The sequence below is a fragment of the Rattus rattus genome, chromosome 3 (genome assembly GCF_011064425.1).
Source record: "Rattus rattus isolate New Zealand chromosome 3, Rrattus_CSIRO_v1, whole genome shotgun sequence".
NCBI lineage: Eukaryota > Metazoa > Chordata > Mammalia > Rodentia > Muridae > Rattus > Rattus rattus.
In genome coordinates this window covers 27,633,955-27,661,894 of record NC_046156.1, presented here as the reverse complement: position 1 = coordinate 27,661,894, position 27,940 = coordinate 27,633,955, and the positions used below count along the sequence as shown (strand labels likewise).

Genomic DNA, 27,940 nt, shown 5'->3' with positions numbered 1-27,940 from the left:
CGCATGGATGTGTGATGACTAGTGTGTGTTCTGTTTACCAATAGCCATCCTGACCTGGGTGAGATAGAGACTCAGTGTACTCCTAATTTGCATCACACACACACACACACACACACACACACACACACACACACACACACACACACAGCTAAAAATGTTGGACATTTTCTCAGAAGCGTCTGTTCGGATAATTTACCCATGTATCAGTTGTGTTGCTTGCTTCATTGTTGTTGCCCTTATGGTTCGTGTTTGCTTTTAAAATTTGTTAACAATAAGCAGGGCTTGTTCATGAGTGCAGTGCCTGGGGATACCAGAAGAGGGCGCTGAGTCCCCTTAAACGGGAATTAAAGCCAGTTGTGAGCCATTGTGGGTGCTAAAAACCCAACTCAGATGCTCTGTAAAAGCAGTGCTCTTAACCTACTGTGTGCCCCCCATCCCAGACCCCAGAGGGCTTCTTTGGTTTTAGTATTTTGTAACTATCAGGTTAGTAGTTGGCAAAGATTATTTTCCTGTCCTGTAGGTCACCTGTAGGTTGTAAAAGCTTCCTTAATTCAATGAAATATGGTGCACAGTTCTCTTCTCTGTATCCTGCAGTCCTGTTCCTGAAATCAGTGCCTGGGCCAATATCTTGCAGTGTTTTCTTTATGTTTCTTTTAGTGGTTTCAACGTTTCAGGCCTTACATTGGGATTTTTAACCCACATCCAGTAAGACTTAGACGTCCAGTTCCACCTTTTAGATGTGCGCACTCAGTCTTCCCTCTGCCATCTCTTAAAGTAGCTGTCGTCTCTTCAGCGTACATCTGTGGAATCCTTGTCACGATCAGTTGGCTGTGGATCCGAGGGTTTGTTTCTGTCCTCTCTTCCATTCCGTCAGTCAGCTGCTAATGCTGACGGCTTCATTCAACTCCTGTTAATCGAGAATGATCTTTAAAGTTCTTTAAACGCTGTGTTTCCATTCCTTAAAATGCATGGATTATATTTTATGCCTCTGTGTTGGAGGCAGGGTGGGAGGGAGTTGCCTCCTCAAGCCCCATGTAGACGTTGGGAAGGAGAAGGGGAACCAACCAAAGCTGGATGTGTATGAAAATTCCACAGGCAAATAAATTCACTCTGAAACTATTGTTGGTCGTTGGCTCTCGGTTCCATAATACCTTTTGTCCAAACTGGAGGCAAGAGCAGTGAAAGCCATTCCTGAGGGTTCTTCCGAGGGAGCCAAATGCATCCTGTCCAGTTTTTGTCTGGAAGCTGAGAGCCCAGGGCCTTGGGAAGTGAGACTGCACCACGAAGGCCGGTGTCACAGACACTCGCGGTTTATTCTGCCAATCAGCAGTAAGGGTGACTCCTGCAGGGTAAGAACTCTCCTGGGAGGGGGCTACTTGGTGAATGAGATCCTTTTCTTCCCAGAGGGGTTTCTGGTATGAGAAGCTGTAGGCCCAAGATGGCTAACTCTAAAATGGTATGATTTGTGCTAGGAGTTACACATAGCATGTTAGATAGATAAAGAGTGTGTAGAATGAATAGGTAAATCTGAGTGGGATCTCGGCACTGTCTTGGGTGGCTGGCACTTGAGCTGTGGATTGGCGAGGGAGTTCCTAGATCCTACAGCTGATTATTTTCCTGGGAGGTTTGAGGGCCTTGGCATGGGTTTGATTTGGCACCTCGGCAGCTTGTCGGTAGTCGGACGTTATTATCAAAGGCTTGACTTTCCTTTCTCCCTGGCCCAGTCAAGATGCGTAAGAAAGCAAGCAAGGAGTAAGAACTTTTGAAACAGCGGGCAGATTGATCACTTGAGTTCATTAATTAAAAACCAACCCTGCGAACAAGATTATTAATGTTTATTGTAGCAAAACAAACCCCAAAGCCAAAATTCTCCAGAGATAGAGTTCTGATGTAGTGCCTCTCTGATTATATAGTATCCACAAGCTAATTTAAAAGTAGAAGCAGGATACTTTTAGAAGTGGAAAACTCCTCTGGCTAAAGGCACAGGCGTGCACCTGAAGACACAGATGCGCACGCAGCCCCCTCACGCCCACCCCTATTTTGGCTTTGACATAATCTTTTTCTCGGAGGCCTGCTAACTAAACGAAGAAGTGTGTTTATCACTCAGTAGAACCTTCAGCCTTCACTGCCCTGGGGCCAGGAGCTGTGTGGGAGAAGTAATTGCAAGCACTGTACAGGCTACAGGAGTTAATTGTGCAGGGCTTGGATTTATGTTGGGGGAAAAAAGCATGTTTCTGGCTTCTGTTTGATGATGGCATTTAAAGGTTCAAGGCTCCCGGGTCCTGTGATTCCTCCCACAGAACCCCCCAGCTACAGAGCAAGAAGGCAGAATCCTAAGGGTCTGGGGGAGCCTGTATGCAGCCCCAGCTTCCACCCTGTTCTCTGAGAGGTGGGAAGTGGGTGGTCAAACGTTCTCCATGGTCTTTTAAAAACATCTACTACCTATATAGTTTGAGGCTCATCCCGGCATCTTTGAGCCTTTTTTCCTAATCTTCGCTCCTAATTCTCCCCACAAGTGTACACGAAGTCAACCTCATTAGGTGTCTGAGCCTCTGGGTGTCCACTGGGTTGGTGTTTAGTAAGAAAACAGAGCCAGACTTTTTTCCTTTTCTTTTTTGAAATGGGGAAATTAAAGGGAAATTAAAGGCCGCTTGAGAAATCCTAACACTTGTTCAGAGTCCCAAAGCAGAAAAGACTCTTGCCTGTTCCTAGAAACTGAAAACGTTTGCTTCTGTCCCCTTTGCCCTCTTGGGACACGCACAGGAAGCACCTGATAAGGAATTGTTGCACGCAGAAGATAGGGAGCGGAAGTTAAAGACTCTGGGAAACAGGATCTGGAGAGGAGAAGCTGGCAGGTTAGAGAGGCCAGGTGTCCCACACTGCACTACCCACCCCACTGGAGTCAGCATCTCCCGGGCACACGGTGGCTCAGCAGTGCCCCCTAGCAGGGGCCGCCTTCTGCCTCCCTCGTAAAGCAGTGTTCAGATCCTAGGCAAGGGGTTGCTGGCTGCATCTGTGTTGCCTGAGAACCCTGGCTCACTTGAAGCTGGAGATCTCGGTGCCCTGAAGGGACTCTTTTCCTCAGCTTCTGTCCCTGGTTTGTCCATTCTGAAGGAATGGCCTACCTACGACTTTCCTCTTGTGCAAATGGCTGTCACAGGTGAGTAGAAACCTCTTAGAGAATCTTGCCTGTCATGCACCTCAGGAAGTTCAGGCCTCAGACAGTCTTAGTCACAGTTTTAACATAGAGATAGTCACATAATTAACAATGTGGTTCAAGTGACTGATGTGCAAACTGTAGGTCTCTAAGTTGAACCCCATGTCCAGGATGCCTGTGGTCAGCGTCTCAGCTACTTTCCTTGCTATAGTAACTTACATTAAGTAACTTACTTAAGTTGCATGGCAACTTACAGAAGAGTTTATTTGGGCCTATGGTGGTTCCTCCGTGGCAGGGATCATGGCAGAAAGCAGCAAGCGAGGTGGCAGAGGTAGGAAGCTGAGGGCTCACATCTTGAACCCCAAGCCTGAAGCCGAGTGACCTAGAAACGGCTGACTCTGAAAGCCCGCCCCCCGTGACATACTTCCTCCAACAATACCATACCTACTAAGCCTCCCCAAACAGCCACACTAAGTGGGGACTAAGAGTTTGGATGCTGAGACTATGGGAAACTTTTCGCATTTCAACCACCATAGTCATTCCTGTGATAGGATGCTTTTGCATATTGAAAGGCGCAGTCAGGTCTCCAAGTCTTGGTATCCACAGCAGGCAGGGGGCGAGGGGGTGGGGCTGTAGATTATAGACTCTGGGGGTACATTTCAGAAACTTCCAGAACAGCAAAACTTAGTTTTGGCACATGTTTAGCGCTGTGCTCGCTCTGAGGGTGATATCAGATAGGGCTGTCCTACAGTGGGCCTCTCCAACCTTCTTGAGCGTCATTCTTCTTCTCACCTGCACCCAGTGGGACTGAGCCTGTGACAGCATATCTGCAGCAGATATACTGCATGTCATTTCTTCCTGTCATGCTGTCCCCTAAACAATGCAGAGGAACAGCCATTGCACGGCACTTGCATTGCTTTTGGTGTCGGAAGCAATCTGGAGAGGGTTTAAAGCACAGGAAGGGCACACATAAGTTATATGCAGATATGGGGCCATTGCATGGATGACTGCAAAGGGACCTTTATGGATTCCAAGGAGCAACTGTACCAGAACAGCCCACATTTCACTTACATAACCATAGGCGGAACCAAGGGCGATCTTTCCTGCTGGGCCAGAGATTAGAAAGTAGGACTCAGCTAGCAAACAGGTCACTGGTCAGCTGCCGCGGGGTTCTAACCAAGGAGGCAGAGGAGATGGCTCCGTGGTTAAGACCACGCTGCTCTTCCAGAGGCCCAGAGATCAGTTCACAGCCATTAGCAGCTCCCAGTCCCTGAGCGCCCAGAGCCCCTTTCTTGCCTCTGAGGTACCAGGCACCACACGTATATGCAGACAAAGCACCCACACACTAGAAATAGATATTTAATAGGGAACTCACTAAACCTCCCTTGTGATAGCGTGATATCTAGAGTTGTTCCAATACTTAGGGATTGAATTGCTTCAGACATTTTAATAGAGTTCTTCTCTTACTGGGGTGGTACCTGGAGCTATGGAGGTGTCACCTTCTGAGCGTCAGAGTTCTCTGAAACCTCAAGTCTTATGTCTTTAACTCTCAAAACACAGAAAATGGGTTTTGTGTGGTACTAAGGCAAGAACCTCAACCCTGGTGCACTCTAGGGAGCCTGGTTAGTTGGTTTTTGTTTTGTTCTTTGTCAAGTTGACGCAGGTGAGAGATCTGAGAAGAATGCTTCTGTGACACTGACTTGTAGGAGGCCTGAGGAGCCTTTTCCTAACTAGTGTTTGGTGAGGGAGGGCCGAGCGCCGCTGTGGGCGGTGCCTCCCTCGTGCAGGTGGTTCTGGGTAGAAAGCAGGCAGAGCTGGCTGCTGAGCAGGACTTCTGACCTCTGCACCAGCTCCTTCCCTCACTTCCCCAGATGATGGACTAGGCCTGGGCAGGGTCATGAAATTAACCCTTTCCTCCCCAGGTCGCTCTCGGTCATGGTGTTTTAATCACATCAACAGAAACCCTTAAGACAATAGGCTCTACTGCTGTGAAACACAGCCCCAAACATGGACGTTTTATAAAGGGTTTGAGGCTGGGGAGATGGTTCAACAGTCCAGAGTGCTGGGTCACCCAGGGGAGCTGGGTCTGGTTCTCAGCATCTACAGAGCAGCTCTCAAACACCTGTAACTCCAGTTCTTGGGGATCCGCCATCTTCTTCTAGCCTCTGTCACACCAGGAGACGTGCATGCAGTCAAACACCCATACACATAAAATAGATGTTAAAAACAACACCTCAAGTATAATTCTGCTTTCAGCACGGTTCACTGACGTGTCTCAGTCCTTCACACCATCTTCCCAGAGACTTTACCACAGTAGGTGCCACACGGAGTATGATGGTTTGGCATTGCTGTAAATGACTCTGAGTAATGTTGAAAATGTTTAAATCGCTCTCTCTGATCTCTCTGCTAACTTTCTGTGTAATATGGAATGATTCCTCTCTACCAGGAGTAAAGTACGTTCTGCCACGTGGTGGGGGTTGAGGAATCAAAAGATGAATTTTATTTGAATACTAAGAGTCAAAGGTAAAGGGCCCCAACTTAGAGGTGCCGGGGTGCTGGGTTTGTGCGTGAGTTTCACGGCCTCGCTGTGGCTCTGTGTGATATGGACTCCTCCGCTCTCCTTACCTGAAGCTGTGCTGTCACTGGGCTCCTGCCTGGGCACCCGGAGCTTTAGCAGAGAGATCCGTGACGTCACACACCACGTGATGGGACGGTCCAAAGCCAGATTGCTCGCAGTAGTAGATTTGATTCAGCTCTGGCTGGATATTCTGAGTTCTTAGGTATATTCTGAGTGTCGGAAACTCTTCACTTCTGCCTCTCGGGCTTTTCTCAGCTACCGGTCTTGTTAGAAGACAATTCTGTACCCAGAAACCAACCCCCTGTTGCTTTTTATCCTCCTGCTTCCTCGCTGCTTAGTCTTGGTTCTCTGTGGGTCAGCCTGCAGGTCCTCTGTGTTCATAGCCTGTGTGTTCCACATTCTTAGCCTCTGGGGGGGGGGTGTGGAGGTGCAAGGTCGTTGCCCTCCCACAGTGCCTGCTAAGCAGCAGGATGGAGGTCACGCTCGCACTTTTAATCCCAAGGCAGTAGCTGAGGTGCGCAGACCTTGGAGAACGCCAGGTACCTGTAACTCCCACGTTTCTTCATTCATCCCTCCACACACTGGGAGCAAGGGCAGGGTACACCTCCCTCTTACAGACGAATAACTGGGGCCTGGGGCACACCGGCGACTTCCTGAGTAAAGAGAGATGATGATTACGAGGCCTGGATCACAGCCTGACTCAGGCCTGTGTGTTCCCGGGGTCTTAATCTGCGTGTACGGTTGCTTCTCCGAGTGAACTTCCTAAGATTTTCATGGATCCCATTGCCTCATTTGTATAAGAAGTTACCCTCTCTCCTCTCTGGGTGAACTTCTGTCAAGATGAGAGGAAATGGGGACTAGGTAGACAATTTAAAGGTGGGCTTCTAAAGCAGGGCTTTGATGTTCTCTTAATTCAGAACCTTTCTCTAGAGCAATGATTCTCAATCTGTGTGGGTTGTGACCCCTCTGGGGTCAAAAGACCCTTTCACAGGGGTCAAGTATCAGATGCCTGGTGTATCAGATATTTGCATTATAATTCATAACAGTAGTAAATTTACAGTTATGAAGTGGCAACAGAAGTGTATTAAAGGGTCATGGCATTAGGAAGGTTGAGGACCACCGTTACAGAGCATGCCCTAAATGTGTCTGCAGATTGTACATCCAGCAGTCCCTGGAGCTGCAGCCTCCCCACAGGACATGTGTGTCCTCACAGGCCAGGCAGATCTGGATGTGTAGACTGAAGGCAGACTACCCTGCAGCCATCGCTGGTGGGTCCCAGGCCTGCCTCAGTCACCCTGACACAAAGTACTGTTTACCTGGTTGCAGTTGGTGTTGCCTAACACAAGGGGGAAGCTGTACACTGCCTGGGTCTAATCTGAGTCCAAAGCCAAGGCCATGGACCCCTTCCTGATTCCCTCCCACAGCTTTGTGGTCAGGGACGCAGTAGTCCTAAGTGTGGAACCAAGGACTAATTCAGCTGCAGAAACAAAACTCAGAGTCAAGCTCGCCGACCACACATTTCCATTTTTCCTTTTCCCAAACCCCAGGTTGTCTCACTGCCAAGGACCCAGAGCCAGGCTCGCCAGGTTAGAGCAAATTCTTGGAGGGGGATGGGATTTCCTTATTGACTGACGAGCTCAGGCCTCTTCACTGGTTTGCTCTCAGACAGCGTGGCATCTTGAGTTAGGCAAAGCTATAGTATTCTAGATGTGGGGGACATTGCAGGATAAAGGTGCCGTTGCCTAGCGGTAGACAGGGAGAAGGTAGGAAGGACAAAGAAAATGATAATGTCGTCGTCAAGTGTGGTGGTAAGAGTGTTGAGTTCAGCAGTGTTTCCCACATTGTGGGCTGGGTGACGTCAAGTAAGCTCCTCACCTCCCTGGGCTTGATTTCCTCCTCTGCAAAGAAGTGAGAATTCACATCCCTGTCGCCGCAGTATGAAACTGCTGTGTGGAGTTTTGCCCGGTCACCTTGAAGTCAGTTAGGTGAAGGCAAGAGAAGAAGAACGCTTGGAGATTGGCTGCAGGGGTACCTGGGCCTGTCCTGTCCCAATCTGCCTCAGTGTCCTCTGCAGAAAGACAGGGCTGGGTGCTCTGCTGTGCTTGCCCCCTGCCCTGGAATCCTAACAGCTACCCTCCACACACATCGGATTGTGAAACACGGGAGGCCACGCCCTGCCGTAACAGGCAGAGAGCAGTTGGCACGAGGGGTGTGGCGTGTTGCTACAAGGCAATTCTTGTAGTTAGAACTTCTTTTCACCCCTCAAAAACTAATTTCTAATGCCCTCTCCCCAAAGATGATATCATAGCTGAATACCCACTCCTACTTACATCCTGAGGTAATGCCTGGGGCCATTTACACAGGTAGGGGTGGTGTGGGGGGATGGGGAGAGTTGGGGTGGGGGGAGTTGAGAGGGGTCCTGATTCAGTGCTTGTGGTTGCTTACCTGTTCTGACCGTGTTGCCAAGAATATGAGAGTTGGCATTTTTGTCCCTAGGGACCCTCCTTGCTGCCCCTGTCTTAGTGTGCATAGCTGGCCAAGCCCAGGTGGCCAGGGGTGCCAGCTTCTCCCGGGAGAAGGGAGAAGGGAGAAGGGGATGAACTGCCGGAGTGTCCAGGCCTTTGTTAACAGAGTTCCACATATGTTTTCATAGAGTTGGGGCTCCTCCTGCCCTCTCCTCCCCTCCATCCCTCTCAGTTTTATACCAGAGACCCAGTCTCTCGGGGTCAGTACAGTTCATCTGCCAGGAGCCTTCGGGGGTTCCCTTTTCAGGCTCCTTAAAAACCAGATGAGGTCTTGGTTCCGCTTGAGTAGAGAGGTGGTCGGTCAGGCTGGAGGTTGTTTGAGGAAGGCAGCCGTGGTCAGGGTGTGTAGGGTGTTGTATTTTGTGTTAGTGTCTGCCCTGCACATCTGTAAGAGAGAGAGCCGCTAGCTCCCTTTGATGCCGGGGTTTGGTTTGATTGCCCAGGAAGGCCTCAGTGGGCGGAGCCTGTCCCCCTCCAGCAAGGAGCCCAGCCCCACTGCAGACCACAGCAAGTCTCCTATCTCGGGAGCTTGGTTTCTTCTACGGATCTTGATTTGACCCATTTATCTCTGTAAAACAACATGCTCAGGGCCCCGTTTTCTCCCGTGAAAAAGAGTTGGTCTTCTTTTTTAACAGGGTGGCCAAGGACAGTTCAGGTGGCTCCCTGACACTTTAAGACAGTTTCCCATCAGGAATGCAGCCCCAGCGTGGGAGACTGCCTTGCCTCTGAGGACAGCCAACTTGTCAGGGACAGTTGCAGGGCAGCACAGGAGTGAAACAGAGACAGCCAGACGATGCGTGTGCAGGAAAGAATGGCCAGTAGGACATGGGGAGGTTCCGTCCGTGAGGAACGTGGTGCCCTCGGCAGCCATGCTTGTCCCGACTGTTCTGAGGCCAGCTCTAGAACCGAGGAAGGGCGGGGCTTGTAGGACAGGCAGGCGGGGGAAGGGGTGTGGCTCTGCTCTAGAATTAGGGTCAAAGTGAGAGCCCCCTACCCCAGCAGATGGACAGGTTGTCTCCCATGGTACAAGACATCCCCAGCTCCCTGAGGCCATTCAGATGTAAACCCCAGCAACCTGGCTTGGGCCAACAGCCTAGGACTTCAAGGCCATACCTTCTTAGGAAACAATGTTTTCCTGCCACAGACTGAGAGGAAAACTGCCCAGGAAGAACAGCTTGGACTGAGCCTTTGAACATCCTTCATGCAAAAGCACAAAGTAAACAGGGGCCTCTGGGGCCCACGCCCAGGCCAGACTCCAGTCCTGTTCCTCCCCTGAGAAAGGCCTTGCCTTTCCTATCTCTCTCAGCTCTTTGATCCTCCCGTGTGAAGGACCCACAGGTTGATAACACGCAGTGCATTCCTCTGTTGAGTAGGAAAAGGTTAGCTTTGCAGAGTAGGAATCTTCGACCTGTGGAGACTTCACAATTCTAGCATTGTGGTGGTTTCTTCCCTTTTTAATTACAGTTTGTTTTATTTCTCCGTAGTTGCTCGGGGATGTGGCTTGATTTCACAGTTTTTGATCAGGCGTTTGTGGAGACAGCTGCGTGGGGACCTCAGTCCTCCGTGCTGTCCTCCACACCGGCACGACCTTGTGCGGTGGCCCTCTTCTACTCCGCACCAAAATCCTGTGGAAAGCACTTGGCCACCCACGGTGTGTTTTCCCCTTTCAAATGGTCACAGCTTTCCAGCTTTTTCTATCGGTCGTCTGATTGTTCCGACCCCCTTTCCTCTTCAGTGAAGGAGCCCACCACCTAGAATTAATCTTCTGGAGGAAGAGTCTACCTGTAAACGGGTACAGTGACCACAAACAGAGAGCTGGGTTCATCTGAGGCTGTCCCGGGTTCTGTATGGGACGCAGGGCTTCTGCACCTCCGCCTCCGGTTAAAAGCCGCGGAGACAGAGCAGTGCGTCCTGGGCTGAAGGAGCTGACTGTGCCTTTGACTTCCTGTGCCTCTGTTTGTCGTGATGTTTCATTTAGCCTTTAATCGCTTTGGTAAAATCTCGGGTCACTAAAACTTTGGGGACTAGGGTTTCTTCGTTTTGAAAAGCATCAGTTAGTTTAATTACTTGCACAGTAATTCATTCGAGACTAACAGTGAATGTCTTCATCTGTCTGGAGAGAGTCATCTTGGGACCTTATGTGGGAATGGAGGTACCACCCCCTTGGACCGTAAGAATGAACAGCATATCCTGGGTGTGTCGGGCTTGTCACAGGGGACCTCACCTCGCAGCGCGCTGGCCATTTGGAATGTTCTGGTCCTGTGTAGAATCCCGCAATGGCTCTCCACAGGGAACTAAAACCAGCGCTGGCACTTGAGGCTCTCCCCTCACCTCCCCAGCTCCCATCTAGCTCTTTCTATTGGTGTCTCATTTGTTGGTTTGACTAAGACCCAACTCTTTAAGCGCATGTCATAACTGTGCATACACACACAAAGCCAAGCAAACATTCCTATCCTGGCATATATTGGAGGGTTTTTTGGCTGGTGCCTGGCAATCCATTTTAGCCAGCATGAACTTAAGGACATGGATACTGTAAGTGTAGGCCGGACATTGATGCCTATGACAGAAGGTACAGTCTTTCCAAGGCCAGCAGCGATTTCACATTAACAGCATTTCATTTGTTTCTTCTTGAGGTGGCAAAAGAAACTCATTCCCAACGTGCAAAGCCAAGGCAGCGACCCCAGGCCCTCTCCTGGAGATGGAAGCTTGTTGAAAACCCAGACTGTCTCCACAGCTTGCCCGGCTGACCCCAAGGAGCACTGACAGCAACTTTACCCTGAGGTCACTGCTAGCGCTGACCCACAGACACAGTCACTGCCAGCCCTCCCTTCTGTCTACTGCAAGCGCTGACTTCCAAAAGAAAGCCGAATACAGTCGTTTCTGAAAAAGAAAAAAAAAAATAAAATTAAAAAGTCCATGAGAAAGCTAGCAGGCCCTGCCCACTGAGCAGCATTGCTTCCGGTCTCCGGGCGCTTCTCGAGCATCTTCTGCGCAGACCTGTCACCCTTCAGCCAGGACAGACGGTTCCTTGGCTGTGTTTGCCTCGTCACGTGCACCTGGAGCCAGCGACCCGAGCAGGCATCAGCATCCTGGCGTGAGAATCGTGGAAGACTCCTCTCGTTCCTGTCTTCATTTTCCTATCTCTTCAAGTTTTTATTTAACAGTACAAAAGGATCAAGTTTGTGTTTGCTTCTTCTTTTTTTTTTTAACTTGAATTTTTAAGTTTACTTTTATTTTTTCACTTTTATTTTCCTTGTATATTTTGCTAGCTCTGAGCTTTTAAGTGAAATTCATAGGTCTGGAAGAGTTTGAAATAAAAACAAGATGAAAAGAAGCCTTTTTTTTTTTTCCCTGAGAGATCTTGTCCCGTAAGTGGCTTCTCTGTGATACACAGTGGCCTCTGCCCTGTGAGGTGTCTGACAAAGCTAAAGAGGTAGCCAAGCCCACTCTTGTTGGAGGTCACGTTTGGCAATCCGTCTCACTTCATTTTCTGATTTTTTTTCTTTTATATAAATAACAAACCTTAACATCTCCTTTGAGCGAACCCATTTGCAGTGGATTTTCTTTTTCTTTCCTTTCACTCCTGTAAAAAGCCCAGCACTTGAATTGTTCTTACTTTAAATGTTCCGTATTTGTACCTGTTTTTATTAGCCGATTAGTGGGAGTTTATGCCAGTTGTTAAAACGAGCATCGACGTACCTGTTATTTTTTAAATAGCAAGGCGCAGCCTCCGCCCCAAACTGTCATTTAACGTTTGTCACTCCAGTTTGAGTTAACGTGCTGAGCATTTTTTAAAAGAAGCTTTGTAATAAAACATTTTTTTAAAAGTGTCATTTTATTAAGAATAAAGTTGCTAATAATTGCAAGTTGGTGGTGAACTGAACCCAGAGGCCAGGACTTGGCGGGCACAGGAGCAGCCCCTCAGAAAGGCGCTCTGAGCGCACAGGACGACCCCTGCCTCCCAGGCCTGCAGACTGCAGCGTCTCCTCTCTCTCCTGTGTCGGGCACAGATGCGGATCACGGTCAGAGGGAGACAGCAGAGCCACGTGGTAGTGGGTTCCTCCCGGCACACCTCAGGCTCTACTCGGACTCACCATAGAGCGCATCATGCCCTCCCTCTTCAGACCTGAGCTCCCCACATCCCTGGCGGGGCCCAAGTGGTCCATCTCCTCAGAGTCGAAACCTCAGTATTTAGTGATAGCCGTAATCCCCCACCCTCCGTGAACTAGTACACCTTGCTATCTGATTTAGCATTCAACTACATGCATTCAAACGTCAGTCTCTGGAGGTCTCTCACTCCCGGGTCTGGTATCACAGGCCAACTGAACTCCCCTGCTGTCCTCGTTCTCTCCTTTCCACGGTGGATACAGCTGGGGAGCAGCTGGCTAACATACTTGTAATCGCCCTCCGCGTACTGCACTTGAAGATTGCCACTAAATCACCCCTCGCGTTCCTCCTCTCCAGGCTAAGTAATCCCGAGTCCCTGCGGCTTTCATCATCGGGCCTTTAATCATTGTCATTACCGTCCTCTGGGACCTTTCCAGCTCCCCTCCTCTCCATCCTAAACTTGAACCAGGAAAAAACGTATTATGTTCCGGGGTCCTACTTGCTCTAAAGGTTTAATATTCCGCCATTCGTTCGGGGATCATCCCCTTAACGTACATGGTTCAAGGCGCTCCCGTCTGACTCCGCCATGCCGATCTCTTGGGGAGTTAGCTACAAAAGCAAGCATGGCGGACTACTTTCCTGGGGGAGGAAGATGGGATCTCTTCCAAGGCTGGGAAATCCGTTCACCAAAGATACAGCAAAGGGTAAGACTCGTTTCCAGCCATTCTGCCAACCTGCCTTCCGGAGGCATTTGTATTAGGGAAGGAGAATCAGGTATTTCCCTGCTCCACAAGGCAAGTTGCAAAAGTTGCCGGTGGCTGGAGAGAGTCCTCTGGCCACTTCTGTTTGACCTTAAAAGTGATGTGTCCCCGCCCGGCAGCTGACAAAGCACAGCCTTTCTGGGAGCCTCGCCTTACCTGAGGTCACGCTTGGCACAGCCACCCTTAGAAATAAATGGGTGTTTCCCTCCTGTTTGGGTTGGTTTGGTTGCCAGGGTTACCGGCAATACCTGTCCAGTTGGGAGGGCCCTTCCAACTGCTCCATGACTGTGGCTGTCCTAATGCAAACAGTTTTCCTCCCACAGCTCAGTCTAAGGCTGCGATAATGTAGAAACCCACTGAGCGGCAGTAAGAATACATCTGCCTGGCTTTCCTTTAGCAGGCGTAAGATAATGGATAACCCCAACCGGAGGGGAAATGCAGACTTCATAGCACATGGCCCTGGTATAACAAACCTCCCACACCACAGGAAGAGATTTATGCAAAAGAGCGAACATGAAATTAGTGAGTGGTAGTTAAGCTTGAGGCCTCCAGGGGACGCCACTATTCCAGGTGCCCCTTGCAAGCCCCACTCAAGATCCTGAACTGCTCTCAAGTAGGAGTTGTGAGCAGGTGACCATCAACTACTAGAAGAACGAGACCCTAAATTTCTGTAGTATGGTAAAGATGTCTCGTGTTTCTGGAAGCTGCTGTCTTAAATTCCTGCCGCTGCTTAATGAACAAACCATCATCCTCAGAGAGAAGGGGGTATAACCACGTGGACAACGATATTCAAAGCAATACAGAACTTTATACGCTCAAGAACAAAAGTTGAAAAAGGGGTCACTTGCTTTTCCTTATTGAAACGACGCTACATTTCATTACCATGTCTGTCAGTCACAAGGAGGAGGTATGAGGTAATCAACCAGACATGCTGACACACACCTTCAATCTCAGTCCTTGGGCAGAGCCCAGAGCAATACCTAACCCCCAGGAACTACGACACAGTTTGTGAAATGGACTTCTTGAAATATAATTTGTAGAAAATATGTTTCAGTCCATTGTAAAAATGTCCTGTCTGTATAGCTCAGTCCTATTCAGAATAGCACTAAGGCTAAGGCGGCCTTAACCGACCTGTTCTGAACTCAAGAACCGTACAACACTTTGACAGGGGAGGCGGTGCTGGGATATTAGTCACCTACACCGGTGGGCGCATTCACTAAATCTCAACATCCGTCTCTCTCTCAAAATTTTATTTTGCATGTGTTTAGACGGATGTGAGCGCCACAGAACTGTGGGGGTTGCCAGAGGACAACTTGTAAAAGCTTTCACCTTCCGCCATGTGGATCCCGGGTACTGAACTCTGGTCATGAGGCTCTGCCGCCCTGACATACTGTGCCGCCATCTTGTGGACCCCAGCATATTTTTAAGGCAGGATCTTAACTATGTGCTCCCAAGTTGGCCTCAAACTCACGATCCTCCTGACTCCCACCTCTCCAATGCTGAGGTTACAGAGGAAATATTTTGCTGAGTCTAGCTTGAGATGTTAATAGCGAAATCAATTTATCTCCATATTAGCTGTATGGGAGACACTGGCAGAAAACACGCTTGCCAGATGGAAGGGGGAATAGCACACGTGAACTGCACATGTGGCCCCGCATCATCTCCCGAGTCTCTGCAGTCAGGGCAGAATTAGTGAAGCGGACATTTTCTCAAAGAATCTGAAGTCAGTGGCATTGTTGAATTATATTTTATGCTGTGATGTCTTCTCCATGAAAAAAGGTCATATGAGGTAACTGAATAGAACGCTCCACAAACTGGCCTAGTTATTGTTGTCACTGGCCCTTAAGGCCTTTTTAAATTACTATTTTATGTGTTTAGTGAACACTTATGTGTTTTGCCTGCATGTATGTATGCATGCATGCATGTATGTACCATGTGTATGCCTGGTGCCCTTGAACGTCTGAACAGGGAATCAGCGTTTCTAAGAACTAGAATTACAGAGGGTTGTGGGTCGCCATGTTGGTCCAAGGAACCAACCCTAGGTCTTCTCTCTGTTAGAGCGGCAAGTGCTCCTGACCACCTGGCCATCTGGCCAGTACCGTAGGCTTCTCCTTCATCGGATGCTGTAACAAGGGTTCCCAGGTCTGGCTGGCCCAACTCGTACACCTCCCAAGACAAGGTCTGTGTGGTGTTTATTTGGGGGAGCTTAACAAAATCCAGAGATAAACTGGATGATCTGATTTTTCTTGACACCTCCTGGCATCCCAGGCTATACCTGCTCCCTTCCTCAGGTTCCAGTTAGCGGAGACTGTCCCTCCATTTCTGGCCTAGAGCATCCACACGCATCAGATAGCCCTTGCACGTCACTCTGCTTCATGCTCCACGAGGCACCTGGCAGCTGCAACTACTTTAAAGGATTTTTTTTTAAATTAAGTCTGGATGTGTGGGGATTTGTACCCATGCATGCAATGCCCAACCCAGACCAGTAGATGGCGTCCTCTGGAGCTGGTGTCACAGGCAGTTGTGAGTGGCCTGACATGAGAGCTAGGAACCAAGATGGATCCTCTGTAATACATGTGCTTAAACCACAGAGCCCTCTCCCTCTCTCCCTCCCAGCCCCCTCTCTATCTCTATCTCTCCTTCCTCCCCCCCCTTTCCCACCTTCCTCCCCCCATTCCCTTGATAGACTAGCATCTCAGACTGGATGATGAGGTCTTCAGCCAGTAGAGATGTGGAATGTCAAGAGTTAACCAGAAATGGTGGGATACATAGAGTCTTAGAAGAGGAGGAAGCTGCTAATTACAGATCACATCCGTGAGCCGTTGCCCCCTCAGACCTCCGCGTTTGGAATCCTTCTGATTCTAATACAAGGGCGCCAGGCATCGCTCTTCCTGCAAAACCATCCCCAACATAATTGTGCCCACCCAAGACTTAAGAAAGTGCATACAGCCGTGTGCCGGCACACAGCCATCTCAGCAGCTCAGGGGGCAAAGGCAAGCAGCCTGCCCAAAGTGGGCTAGCCTCATCTACATAGTGGGATTGAGAACAGCCAGGGCTACACAGAAAGACCTCATCTCAAAAACAAGTAACCCAAAAGTTGTTAAGTATTGACAACCTTCCCTTAGGCCTGTGATTCTCACAGACATAACTTCAAAGATCCGCCATGAGGCCCCATGAGGAAGAGCAGCCCGCCTTCCAAGGAAGTAGGTGTTCGTAAACCCTAAAGGCTCTGCCTGCAGCAGAGACCGTGGCCCTGGGCAACAGCTTCTCTCCTGTCTTCTTTGGTCCTATTGTACGTCTCTGGGTAGAGGGAAGAGCCTCTCAGCCTACCTCTCTACAGCTTTAAGAGGGGGGCTGAGGGCTCTCAGAACTGATTGATCCCAGAGGAGGCAGGAGAGTTCATTCACCCACAACTCCCCACGTAGAAAATTCAGTGTTCTAGGTTTTCTCTCGGTTTTATTTTGTCTCAGAATCTCCACCTGGTAATTCTGAGTCAACGGCTGTTTCTGTGAGGCCAGCAAAGGCAGTTCCTGGAGGTTTTCCCATAATGCCCGTTCACCCGAGAACAGGACATGACTGGCAGAACGTTCCAGCATAGGCACCTACAAAAATGAGGTTGAGGCATCTTACCAAGACCTGGAGACTGCATCCGGACCCCACAGTCTCCGAGGACCCCAAAGGCCTGAAGCAGCACTCTGACCTAGGGGTTTTCCCTTCTACATATAGACTTCTATTTCAAGCAGTTTCGGTGTCAAATTCCCCTGAACTATAAGTCAACATCAGCCTTAGTTAGTGTGGGCAATCCTGCTTTCCCTCTCGTGTTTATGTAGCCTCCTGGAGACTCACACCTACAGTTCTGCCCCCATGAAATCCTTAACAGCTCATCCAGTGTTATCTGAAAATACAGCGCGTGTCTGGGGACAAGGAGAGACTCTCAGTGGTTAAGAGCACTGGTGGTTCTTGCACTGTGGGTCCCAAGTACCTATAAATCCAGATACAGGGTAATGACGCCCTCTTCCTGCCTCTGAAGGCACAGCCCGCAAGCAAAGCAGAGATGCGTGTCGGCAAAACCACTCACACACAGAAAAGACGTGGGAAAACTTAAATAAATAAAACCACAACACAGTAGGGCAAAGTTCGTGTAGTATCCCATTTGCACACATGCAACCTTTCCCCTGCGGTCTTAAATCACGAGGGCTATGTAAGCCTAAATGACAGCCACTCCTCCTTTCTCTGGCCCTTCCCCGGTAGCTGTGGAAATGCAGGAGCCAGGAGGTCCAGTAGCTCATTCCCTAGGTTTAAAGTATTCAGGACTGTGGTAACCCCATGGCTTCCTCTCCAGTGGGTCTCTCTGTGCTCTGTAGGACGTGCATCGTCCTTGGAGTTCTGATCATTAGCATCCCCACGGAAAGGTTCCAACACCGTGTCCACCTTACCAGGTAACGAGACGAGAACCCCTCCGGGTTACTCAGGCAAAGCATGGGGGGTGGTTTACTCAGGCAAAGCTGGGGTGCCGAAGACCACAACTTCTCTGGGTCCTTTCAAAACCCAGGGCATGAAGAGAACTGGCCATCCTCCAACAGCTACAACTGGTGGGTGGAAAGAAACCCCAGCATCGGTGCCACAGACAAGCGGTCCACCTTCAGGGGTGAAACCTTGCTTTGTCATCTCAGCAGGGTAACAAAGAAAAGGTGACAAAACGGATGAAAAAAGAAAAAACCTGTGATCGTGATGACCACATTATTAAAAAAAAAAAAAAAAAGGACACAATCAAATGGGGTTTTTCAGAGTATGGTCACAAGGTTGAGGCTACGGCTTGAGAGGCACACAGTTTGTCCTGGGTTCGGTTCCCAGTACTCAAAGGGGTAGGGAGGCAGTAGGATCAAGTTTCAAGGTTATCTCGGGCCCCATATCGAGTTGAGACCAGCTCGGGACACATGAGGCTCTGTCTCCAGGTGGGGAGGTAAGAGGGACCACAGCAATGATGCCATCGTGCAAGTATTTTTAGATTACTATTCATGTTCCCCCAATGCTTGTCAGCAAGAACGTTTCCCCCGTGGAATTAAAGCCACACCTTGTATTCTTAGTAGGTTTGGTTACTTAGGTAGAAATGCTAAGGGGATTAAAATTAAGGTGGGACAAGACGAAAGTCCATGTCGTGCATAGGAGCAGCTTAACTCACCAAGAGCGAGCACCAGCAGCGTGTGCGGTTGTGTAAGCCATCGCTCACACACCGGTTTAACTTTCTTAGGGGCAAACAGTCCAATCTCAAATGAGTTCCTGGAAGCTGACCTTAGCCAAGCTAAACACCTGGTAGAATTCAGTGACGAATCCCTTCATAAAAGGTTTTCGAGTGGCTTTGTAGGATATAGGATGGCCCACGTCAGTCTTGAACCCACAATCATCCTGTGTCCACCTCCCAAGTCCAGGGATCCCAGGCCTGTGCCACCCCACACTTGGCTAAACCCAGCCTTTCTCAGGGTCAACACCTGCTTCCCTGTGACCTTCTCCTACATCGGTCAACAGTTCCCTAGAAACAGACCTCAGACCGGGTGTCAGCAAGTTAAACAATGTTTCCCCTTCATCTGCTGCTATTAACAATAACAATAAATCTTATGGACATTTAAAAGACCATGGGTTTTGTTCTGTAACATGTTTGCAAAATAACCAAAGGATTTCCTTTGAAATTTTCACTTCTGTCAGAGGAATTAATGTCACGGAGGGGTTGTGGAAGGAGCATGATTTGGTTGTTCGTTTGGTTGTTTGGTTGTTTGTTTTTTTGTCTTGTTTTGTTTTTACCTAAAACCTGGTATTGACTTTCAAATGCTATAAAAGATTCATACCACCATTAGGAGGCATCTTTAGAAGCTGAGAACCAGACTTTCCCTCAACAAGGGTGACCAAAAGTGAGGAAGAAAGCTCAGGGATGGGAGTCCTACTAAGGTTTGATTTTCACGCAGAGCCATGGAAGGGCCCAAGAGACTACTCCCCAAGTGCTCATTCGAAAAGAGAAGGTTCCAGATCCCGCCTGGCCAGTCCCCCAGAACAGAATGCAGGAGGAAGATATCATACAATGGCAAAGGAGTTTGGCCGAGCATCTGGCGGGATCAGAGTGCATTTAAAAGTCCTTCCAGAAACAGTGCTCTGTCTCTCCCCACCCTGGGAGCCGACGGTTGCACTACTGAACGCTCTCTCTTTCCTGAAACTTAGTGGTTAAGAGAGAGCTTGGTCATTTTCAGGATGAGTGCCCACATCCTCTGTAGACTCTGGTTAGAGGGTGACAAACTGAAGCCTGTGGGCCAGGGGTCACAGCAAAGGTTAAGAGGTAGCCTGAGAAAAAGCAGAGCTGTGAGGCCACAGGTGACCTAGAAACAGTGGGGCAGGCTCCCTCAGGGGATCAGGCCCTAAGTAAGTCTATCATCAGCCAGGCTCTGGTGTGCTGCTGAGGCAGAAGTGCATACAGGTGTGCGCTTTCTCGCTCTGTCACACCCTCAAAGCATTAGAGATTAATAAGTTCTCACACTAGCACTCACAGCATAGCAAAAAGAAAACCAAAAATATCCTGATAAAACTACGACCTACGGTAACGAGTACCGGTTGTGGGGACGAACTATCTGAAAGCTGAGATTTGACCTCTTCAGATCCATTCTCTAGTCTTTATCATCAAAAAAAAAAAAAAAAAATCCAGATCTAATCCGGAACCTGCCACTAAATACCTGCTGACCTTGGACACACCCCTTAAGCTCTCTGCTAACGAAGCCACTGGACCTCAGGGCTTCAGATGTCTTTCCAGCTCCACATTCTATCATGGAAGACACTCTGTCAACCCAATGATTAAAAGAATCTTAGGTTACGTTATTTGGCTTTGTGGCAAAGAAGAAACAGATGTTCTTAAAAAACCGCTCTTTGTGCTCCTATTACTATTTTACTGGTAAGAAACGTGGAAGGGCCGGACACAGACCGGTCTCACACACATGCCCCCCCCCCCTGTGTCCTGGCTTCAGTACCAGCCAGAGGTCAGAGAAGACGGGCCCATGGTTATAATTACTTCAGCATTCTGTGATTTTAAGTCGTATACGTTTATTTATTCCCATCCCAATGTTTACAGATTAAAAGACTGCATTTTAGTAGAGTCAGCTCAGAGGCACTTTGTAGCACTGATTTCTCCTGAAGAAATGAGAGAGACAGACAGCGACGGTTAAGATCTGAACGGCCACGAAGATGGGCCTTTCCCCAAGAACCAAGCTCACAGGTACTTGCCCAAAACTCCAGGAGTCCTGTCCTGATGAGGAGTAAAGAAAGACGGAACATTTTCTGTCACACCCAGAATGTAGGCTAAGGCTCGAGGCTGCGGGCTACAAATGTTCCCAGGCATGCAAGGCCTCTCAGGTGCATCTGTAGGCACGATGGTGCCTGCCCCTGGGGTTCAATGCTGATAAACACGGCATACTCATCTTCAGGAGACCTGAGTGAATGCATCTAATGATTGCTTCTTACAAAAAGTGGCAAGGTCCAGAGAAAAAGATGTTTGCTCCAAGGCACCCAGGGTATACTGCTTCTCAGAAAAATTCACAGAGAACAGACTAAACTAGAGAATTAGATCTCAGTGGAAGAACCCCATTACCGCAACTAGCCAAGAGATTACGTCAGAGAGACTGCAAGGGAGGGCCCACTGAGCAGCCCACGGCGAGCCTGGAAACAACAGTGCAGAGCGTGCTTGTCCTTGTCCAGTGGCTGGCTGGAGATGCTGCCGAGGCGGGGGGATCATTTGTATTTGTAAAATCCTTCTCCGGTCTTTTTGCCCAGCTTCTTCTGGGCCACCAGATTATTCATGGAAGGACTGGGCTGAAATAAGGGGTTCTCCGGATCCATTTCGTGCCACCCTGTCAAGAGGAAGGACATAGGTTCACTTCAGTTTTAACGTTTTCAGGATGTACCTGGGGCACAGAACCCACGCAGGCCATCATGGCAGACACACAAGGCGAACTTCACGGGTACAGTCAATGCTGACCCTACAGCGGGCGTGGCACCATCTGCCTGTGCTGCTAGGAGCCTAGCTCCACTGAAGGGCTCCTTGCTACTCAGGACGTCCTGCAAACCAAGGCAAAGGCCCGAGAGCAAAATAGAAAACAAACCAGATCCATGCTAAGTCCTGGGTTGTTCCCAAAGGTATTTTTGCAGCCTCATATAATTTCAAATTTCCCTAAGTCAACTAAAACCCTTTTCCTCCCCAACATGTAAAGGTTTTTGGTGAAATGCTAGAGTGGTACAATATATTTGACTCCAGAATTCCAGCTTAATAATCATTTTGGTGCTGTCTTCCAAACCACCAGGCTTAAAAAACAATATCTGAAAAGTCTGATAGCAGTGATGGTATGACACAGCGTACTGCCGTCAATGTCCTGACTTTCTAGTATAACCCAAGTTATGCTAGAAACACCTATAGGTCCATAGCTGGATCCAAATAAAAGGTTCAAAACAGATGCCCTGCCAAGCAACAGTAGCCATCTTGACCACCCACTAGTGTGACTCTCTGGCCACCAGCTATGGCCGGACTTGCTTTGTCCCCCAAAGGCTGTTGTGCTGAAATCTGGATTCTCAGTGTAGCAGTGTAGGAAAGAGTGGATCCTTCTTCAAGAGTTAGTGCCTGGAAAGGTACTCAGGAAGCTCTACCCACACAAGTGGACTTGTGATTTCTCAGGGGTGGGTTAAATCTAGTGACTAGATTACTTTTGAGAGGGCAGACAGTTGCAAACCAGGGGCATCCCATACCCACACCTAAGAACCTCTGTATCTGGCTGTTTTTCTTCTTTGCCTCTCTGCCATGCTGTGACAAAGCCAGGAGCATCATCTTGTCATTTGGAGCATCTCTAGCTATCAGAACCGAGAGATGCACAACTCTTTTTTTTTTTTTTCCTTTATAAAGTATCCTGCCTCAGGCATTTGGTCACAGTAACAAAAGATGGACTGCGTAAGGCAGGATTTTGAAAAGTCTTAAGATTCATGGAATTGTTTCTTAACTGATATTACAACTTATAGTTTTAAGACGCCAATTCAACCTAGTGGGAAGAACTAAGAGAAGGATTTAAAACCTACCGTCTAAGATGAACTTTGTAGTATCCAGTCCAACATAGTCAAGAAGCTCAAAGGGACCCATGGGATACCCGGCTCCCAGCTTCATTGCGGTGTCGATGTCTTCCTTAGACGCATCGCCTGCAGAGACAAGGGCCCCGAGGCTCCACCACCGTTCTCCAGGTCTCCCCATCCCTAAGTTACTGCTAGAATCACCAGGATTTTATAGACACGCACATTCAGAAAATGTCTAAAAGTCCATGTTCCTGGTGGGTAAGATTCTGTCTCAGATCACACGCTACACTGGCCATAAGCTTTCCAAGTCAACCCCAACAATTGAGGAAGCTTCTGGAGCCTGATGCCCAGTTCATGGGGTGAGCAGCCTGGCCCCAGGAGCACTGCCTCCCTAACAGTTTCTGATTTCCCGAGTCTAGAGTCCTCCACAGAAATGTCATTTAATACTAGAGAGTTTCCATTATAAATGGGCTTCATAACTATATACTATCTCACACACATATGTATATACACACAAACATATACACATATGCACACATACAAATATATACATATACACTCACATGTACACATACACATTCACACACAAATATAAGCACATATACACATATGCACACATACAAATATATACACATATGCACACATACAAATATATACATATACACTCACATGTACACATGTATACACATGCACATATACAATAAACATAAGCACATACACACATGCACACATGTACACATACATGCATGCACACATACAAACTCATATATGTTTAGGTTTCTGTTTGTTGCATATGTATATTTTTAATTTCCTGTTTTACAAAGGAACATTCTACTGGGCCTGTGTCACACAGTTAAGGCAAAGCTTAAGCGACAGCTCAAACAGATAGAGCCACCATGTTCCACTTGCTGTGCCTTACTGGGAGTCGTTTTCAAAATCACGTTAAGTTGGTAGAAGTGTTTAAGTGTTCATCTGCAATGTCCAGCTCCTTCCTGTCATTCTAAGAGACACTATAAATCAATCAATCAATCAATCTTTAAGAAATTAGAACTAGAGGTCTCTAAGAAATCACACTTTGAATTTTAGGTAGTAAGAAGGTAAAAATAGTCACACGTATGAACCTCACCAGGTGGTCTCGCACACCCATTCTCTCTCCTAAGTCCCCAGCAGGGTAGGGGCATCAAACCCAGGGTCACAAGCATGCTGAGCAAGTGTTCTGCCACTGAGTTATATCTATCAGGTACCGTGCGCTAGACACTCGCGATGAGACAAGGGCAAAGTGGTCAAGCTACCGGTGACGTAACGGGAGGAGGAGGAGCACATGATGCAGCATTAAACCGGTTCACGATGTACAGGCAAAGATGAACCGACCCACTCAGACTTCACCGGCTCACCCCGCTGCCCCGGAGGCCCAGGCTCTGAAGAGTGAAGGGAATATCAAAGGAGCTGGAAGGGCACCGCAGACAGACACTACCGCACATGCGCAGAGGACACGAGAAGGTACGCGGTAGGACAGGCAGGGCTCTGACTCCACAGCTCGCACATGCGTTGTTCAGGATGAGGAGACACGTGGTGCTAAAGCTGCCTCCAGATGCCAGAGGTAACACCCTTGACAGGCTCCTGCCCCAGGACTGCTTCCTACATGCCACGGCCTGGGCTTAGAACAGTAAGCCTTCTACATCTTCAGGCCTCAGCCTCTTCCTTCCTCTAGGCTTCCTCTAGGTTCAGATGGCTCCAATCAGAACCTCTCCCCCACCCTCTTACTTACACCCTGCAGTCCGCGGAACAGTAGCGGCGAGGCCTGGGAGCCAGGACACCCATCATCCCTGTGTGTCTCCACAGTTGTCAGAGTCTTACTGCCAGCTCATATTTAAACAGGCAGTGTCCTCTCAAAAGAATGCACACACCCCGGGGACAAAAATCTAACAGCCTCTAACTTGACTTAAAGCCATTTAATCAAAACCATAGTCAAAGGCAAAGGCAAGATTATAATTCCCAATTCAGACCCTCACTTGAGGGTTATTACTGGGTTTCCAAAATTACTGATCAGTACAAAGTATTTTTTTAAAAACAGTAGTCATATACAAAGTCAGCACAGTTCTAAATCAGAGTAAATAGGCAAAGAGAAAAAGACAGAAAAGCAATATATACAAGATGCCGGCCAAGAGAGATGCTCCTTAGTGCCCAGGAGTCTGAGCTGGTGGCCCTTGTTCCTCCATGAAAAAAAAAAGCCACACAAAGCTCCGCTTCACTCTCTCTAGCTCCCCTGAGTATGTGGCCCTTAACTTTACTGAGGACGGTGAGGCAAAGCTTCCTCAGGGGCTAGAGCCTGAGACCAGGGGCCTGCCTCCATGATTGACTCCTTTTTCTGGCTCTCTGGCGCCACCTGCCGGCCAGTCCCAACATTACAAGCAGAAGCCCCAGCTCCAAGGACCAGCAAGGAGAGGAAGCCTGCCAGAAACTCCTTGCTTGACAGATGGCCGAAGCCCCACTCCAGAGTGATCCGTTGGGGACATGAAGATGAGGACTCTGACCATGCCCCAGGAAAGAAGACATCTGGAGAAGTCAGATGTGTCGTGCCATAGAGAAGGGAAGCAAACAGCCCTAGGGAGAGCTACCGGAGAGAGCAATGACAGATTATGCCCAGTTTAGGCCTCAGGGACAGCAAGTAGGGCTATGGAATGATGTATGCAGAGGCGATGGCAGAGCCTGAGGGTGAGGTGGAAGAGTTCCCAGCCATGGCTTGTATACAAGCTCCTGGAGACCTGCTGTATTTCTCTGCAGCCAGGGCAAGGCAGGGAGATTGGCGGTGGACGCTCTGTATGCGCCTAGGACACCCCACAGTGACTAGAAGGTAAGTCCATGACATCCCAGGCTACTACAGCACAACCTTCCCAAGAGCTAACCGCACGCCCTTGCTATGCTTCCAGAGCTGAGAGAGCAGATAACAAGGACAGCATCTTCCCAAGCCTACGCCACTCTGCCCTCAGAGCTGGGACTTCACCGTACCCACCAGGCCTTCACCAGTCTGGGGACAGCACACAGCTGGGAAAGGCATAGTGAAGGCCTACCGCAGGAGGCTGTCAGAGGTCAGAAATAGTGATCCTCCATGACTCTTTCTACACAGGGTCTGTGCGAGAGGTGTAGTGGGTACCCAGGGTACATTGGCAGCTGCTCAGCTCTCTGAACCCTTGCCCAAACAGACTCCCAGACATCCTTCTACAGGCCCTACCATCAAAACAGCATTTACCAACCAGTAGGGACAGACAGACAGACAGACAGACACACACACAGAGTGCATCAATAGCGTGCGACAGAAAAACTCTCCCCGAAGGAGCTAGGACACAAAGCCAGAGCACCAACAGAAGCCAGGCCCCGGCAGAGAACAAGGACAGAAACCAGGAGCAGTGTCTCCTCCACTTTCTGGGCAATGTAGGCTTTCTCAGCAAGCATCCCGTAGGAGGCGGACTTGAGAAAGTATAAGGTAACTAAGGTTTCCGTGTGGCAGAGCCTCAGTGTGGTGGCCTGGTAGGAGGAGGGTACTGACAGGGAGGCTCAAAGGCTGGCAACCAACAGCGGGGGCATCTAAAGGCTGCAGTGGAAATGCAGAGCCCAGAGTGGGCTCCCGTCTAAGCACTCCTCAGAGGCGGCCAACTGAATACCAAGGGGCAAAGAGTTCAGCCCACAGTGCAAGATGCTGCTAACATACCTGCATGACACTTAGCAACCCCGGGACAGACAGACGTTCTGACACAGGGTCCAGAAAGCTAAAACGAGAAAGGCCACAGGGCCAGCAGTGACAGGCCACCCAGCCAAACAGCAAGAGCAAACTGAAAGCATGCCCTGAGCCAGGTCCTGCCTTCTCTGAGGCAACACAGAAAGTGCGTAGTAATCCCGAGGGGCAATGGGCATGAAGAAAATGGCTTTCAACTTCCCACCAGATGCTTGGCACAGGAGCGGTATCAAAGGACAGGGCGTTTCAGGGAGAAAACCACCACGGAGTTTGCTACATTCTGAAACATTACATTAATGGGAGGGGGGAGGAGGGGTGAAGGGGTGGGAAGGAGGAGGGAGGGAGAGAACCCAAATGGTTTTCAAGGTAGGCCGACACACCACAGACTTTCTCTGAGGTGTAATCAGGCGCGTTTGTTGAAGATAAACAGAGAAGTGTTGATTCGATCTTGGAGTAAACGAAGGCGACTGCTTCCATAAAGCACGGAGGCCAGTTTAATATTTAAAGCCAGTTTGGATGAGGCAAACGTGCTTTCATCTACTGGGAAGAGGCAGTGTAAATGCTCTGTTTGGAAAATGGCATCCTTGAGAGTTTGTACTCGAAGCCTCTCACATCAACGGCAGCAATTGCATTTGCCAGGTCCCTGCAACATATTTGCCTTCAGAGTAGACACCACACTCTCCCCTCAGAGACGGGCAGGGAGAACACACATCTGTCCTCACTGTGGACCACATCCTGGGGCTTCTGCTTCTACAGCAGGCAGAGTCATTCTTTGTCAACCTTAGAAGGGGACACTGTAGGGCCAGGCAGAGGCTCAGCAGGTAAGAGCATGTACCGTGCAAGCCTGGAGACCTCAAAACATGCATGAAGGTGGGCGAGAACTGACCCATGAAGCTGTGATCATCATACCATGTCATCATCATGACATGATATGCAGGCGTGTACAAGACACACACACATGAACATGTACACATACACATGCACACACATACACACATTGCACATACACGCACATACACACATACACACACATGCACATACACAACACCATGCACCCACACAACACCACTCACACACAAATGCACATGCACACATACACACACATATGTGCACATGCACACACATGCCCCCATACATATACACATGCATGCACACATGCACATGCACACACGGGCACGTATATACACATACACACACAAATACTTTTTTTTAAGAGAAGGAGCACATTTCAGATCATGAGGTATAAAACAGTGCATCCTAATTTTTTTCTATTAGGACAACGCCTTTACAGTATTAGCCTCGCCATTCATCCATTCATTTCCCATCTCCTGGTTATTTTTTCCATTACTATCTATTTTGAAAGCAGTACATTCTTACTATTTGGTGTGTGTGTGTGTGTGTGTGTGTGTGTGTGTCATGCATCATGCATGTGTGTGTGCATAAGCTGAGAAGAGGGTTTCAGGTGCCCCGGGGCTGGAGTTACAGGTAGGTATGAGCTGCCTAACATGAATGCTGGGATCTGGGAAGCAATCTTGGGCCCTGTGGAAGAGCAGTGCACACTCTCAGCAGTGGGTCACCTCCCCATCAATCCCCACTCCCACCCACAACGTCACCCCCACCCCTCCACATACACACAGTAAACTTTCAACGAAAAGCAGAGGGTCGGGGTGGAGATCTGCTCCATTGACGAAGTTACTGCAGCCTGGACTACCACAGAGTCTCATAGGGACCCTGGGACCCTGGGGACCCAGTGACAAAGGTCCTAAGTCCAGGGCCAAGCTGAGCTTAGTCCTGCAGAGCTAGAAGGCTGAACCCCCTTCCCGGGCTCTGTAAAACCCACCCATCCCCCTGCGCATGCACAGCCCGAGAGCTGCAGGCCCTCATCTGGCCTAGGACAGGTACCTCGCTCATGCAGCCGGATAGCTTCTATGAGGTATGGCACCAAGAGACGGTTCACGATAAATCCAGGAGTGTCCTGATGCAGGGGAGAGA

The 27,940-nt window shown here is 49.0% G+C and overlaps 2 protein-coding genes across 3 annotated transcripts in view; one reads left to right on the top strand and one right to left on the bottom strand.

Annotated features, from left to right (window-relative positions):
- Lef1 (lymphoid enhancer binding factor 1) overlaps positions 1 to 12,093 on the top strand; it is a 110,364-nt gene extending 98,271 nt beyond the window's left edge. Inside the window, exon 10 of one of the 2 annotated variants that reach the window (XM_032897311.1) lies at positions 10,894 to 12,093. In XM_032897311.1, the coding sequence (XP_032753202.1) occupies positions 10,894 to 10,973 (80 nt within the window). In that variant the 3' untranslated portion in view covers positions 10,974 to 12,093. The remainder of the gene's footprint in view (positions 1 to 10,893) is intronic. The other variant, XM_032897310.1, reaches the window with a different exon arrangement.
- An 8,098-nt stretch (positions 12,094 to 20,191) lies between these two features.
- Positions 20,192 to 27,940, bottom strand: part of Hadh (hydroxyacyl-CoA dehydrogenase) — a 42,337-nt gene continuing 34,588 nt past the window's right edge. The window contains exons 6-8 of the mRNA XM_032897309.1: positions 27,851 to 27,923; positions 22,225 to 22,341; positions 20,192 to 21,011 (exon numbers count right to left, since the gene is read on the bottom strand). Of these exons, the coding sequence (XP_032753200.1) occupies positions 20,893 to 21,011; positions 22,225 to 22,341; positions 27,851 to 27,923 (309 nt within the window). The 3' untranslated portion in view covers positions 20,192 to 20,892. The remainder of the gene's footprint in view (positions 21,012 to 22,224; positions 22,342 to 27,850; positions 27,924 to 27,940) is intronic.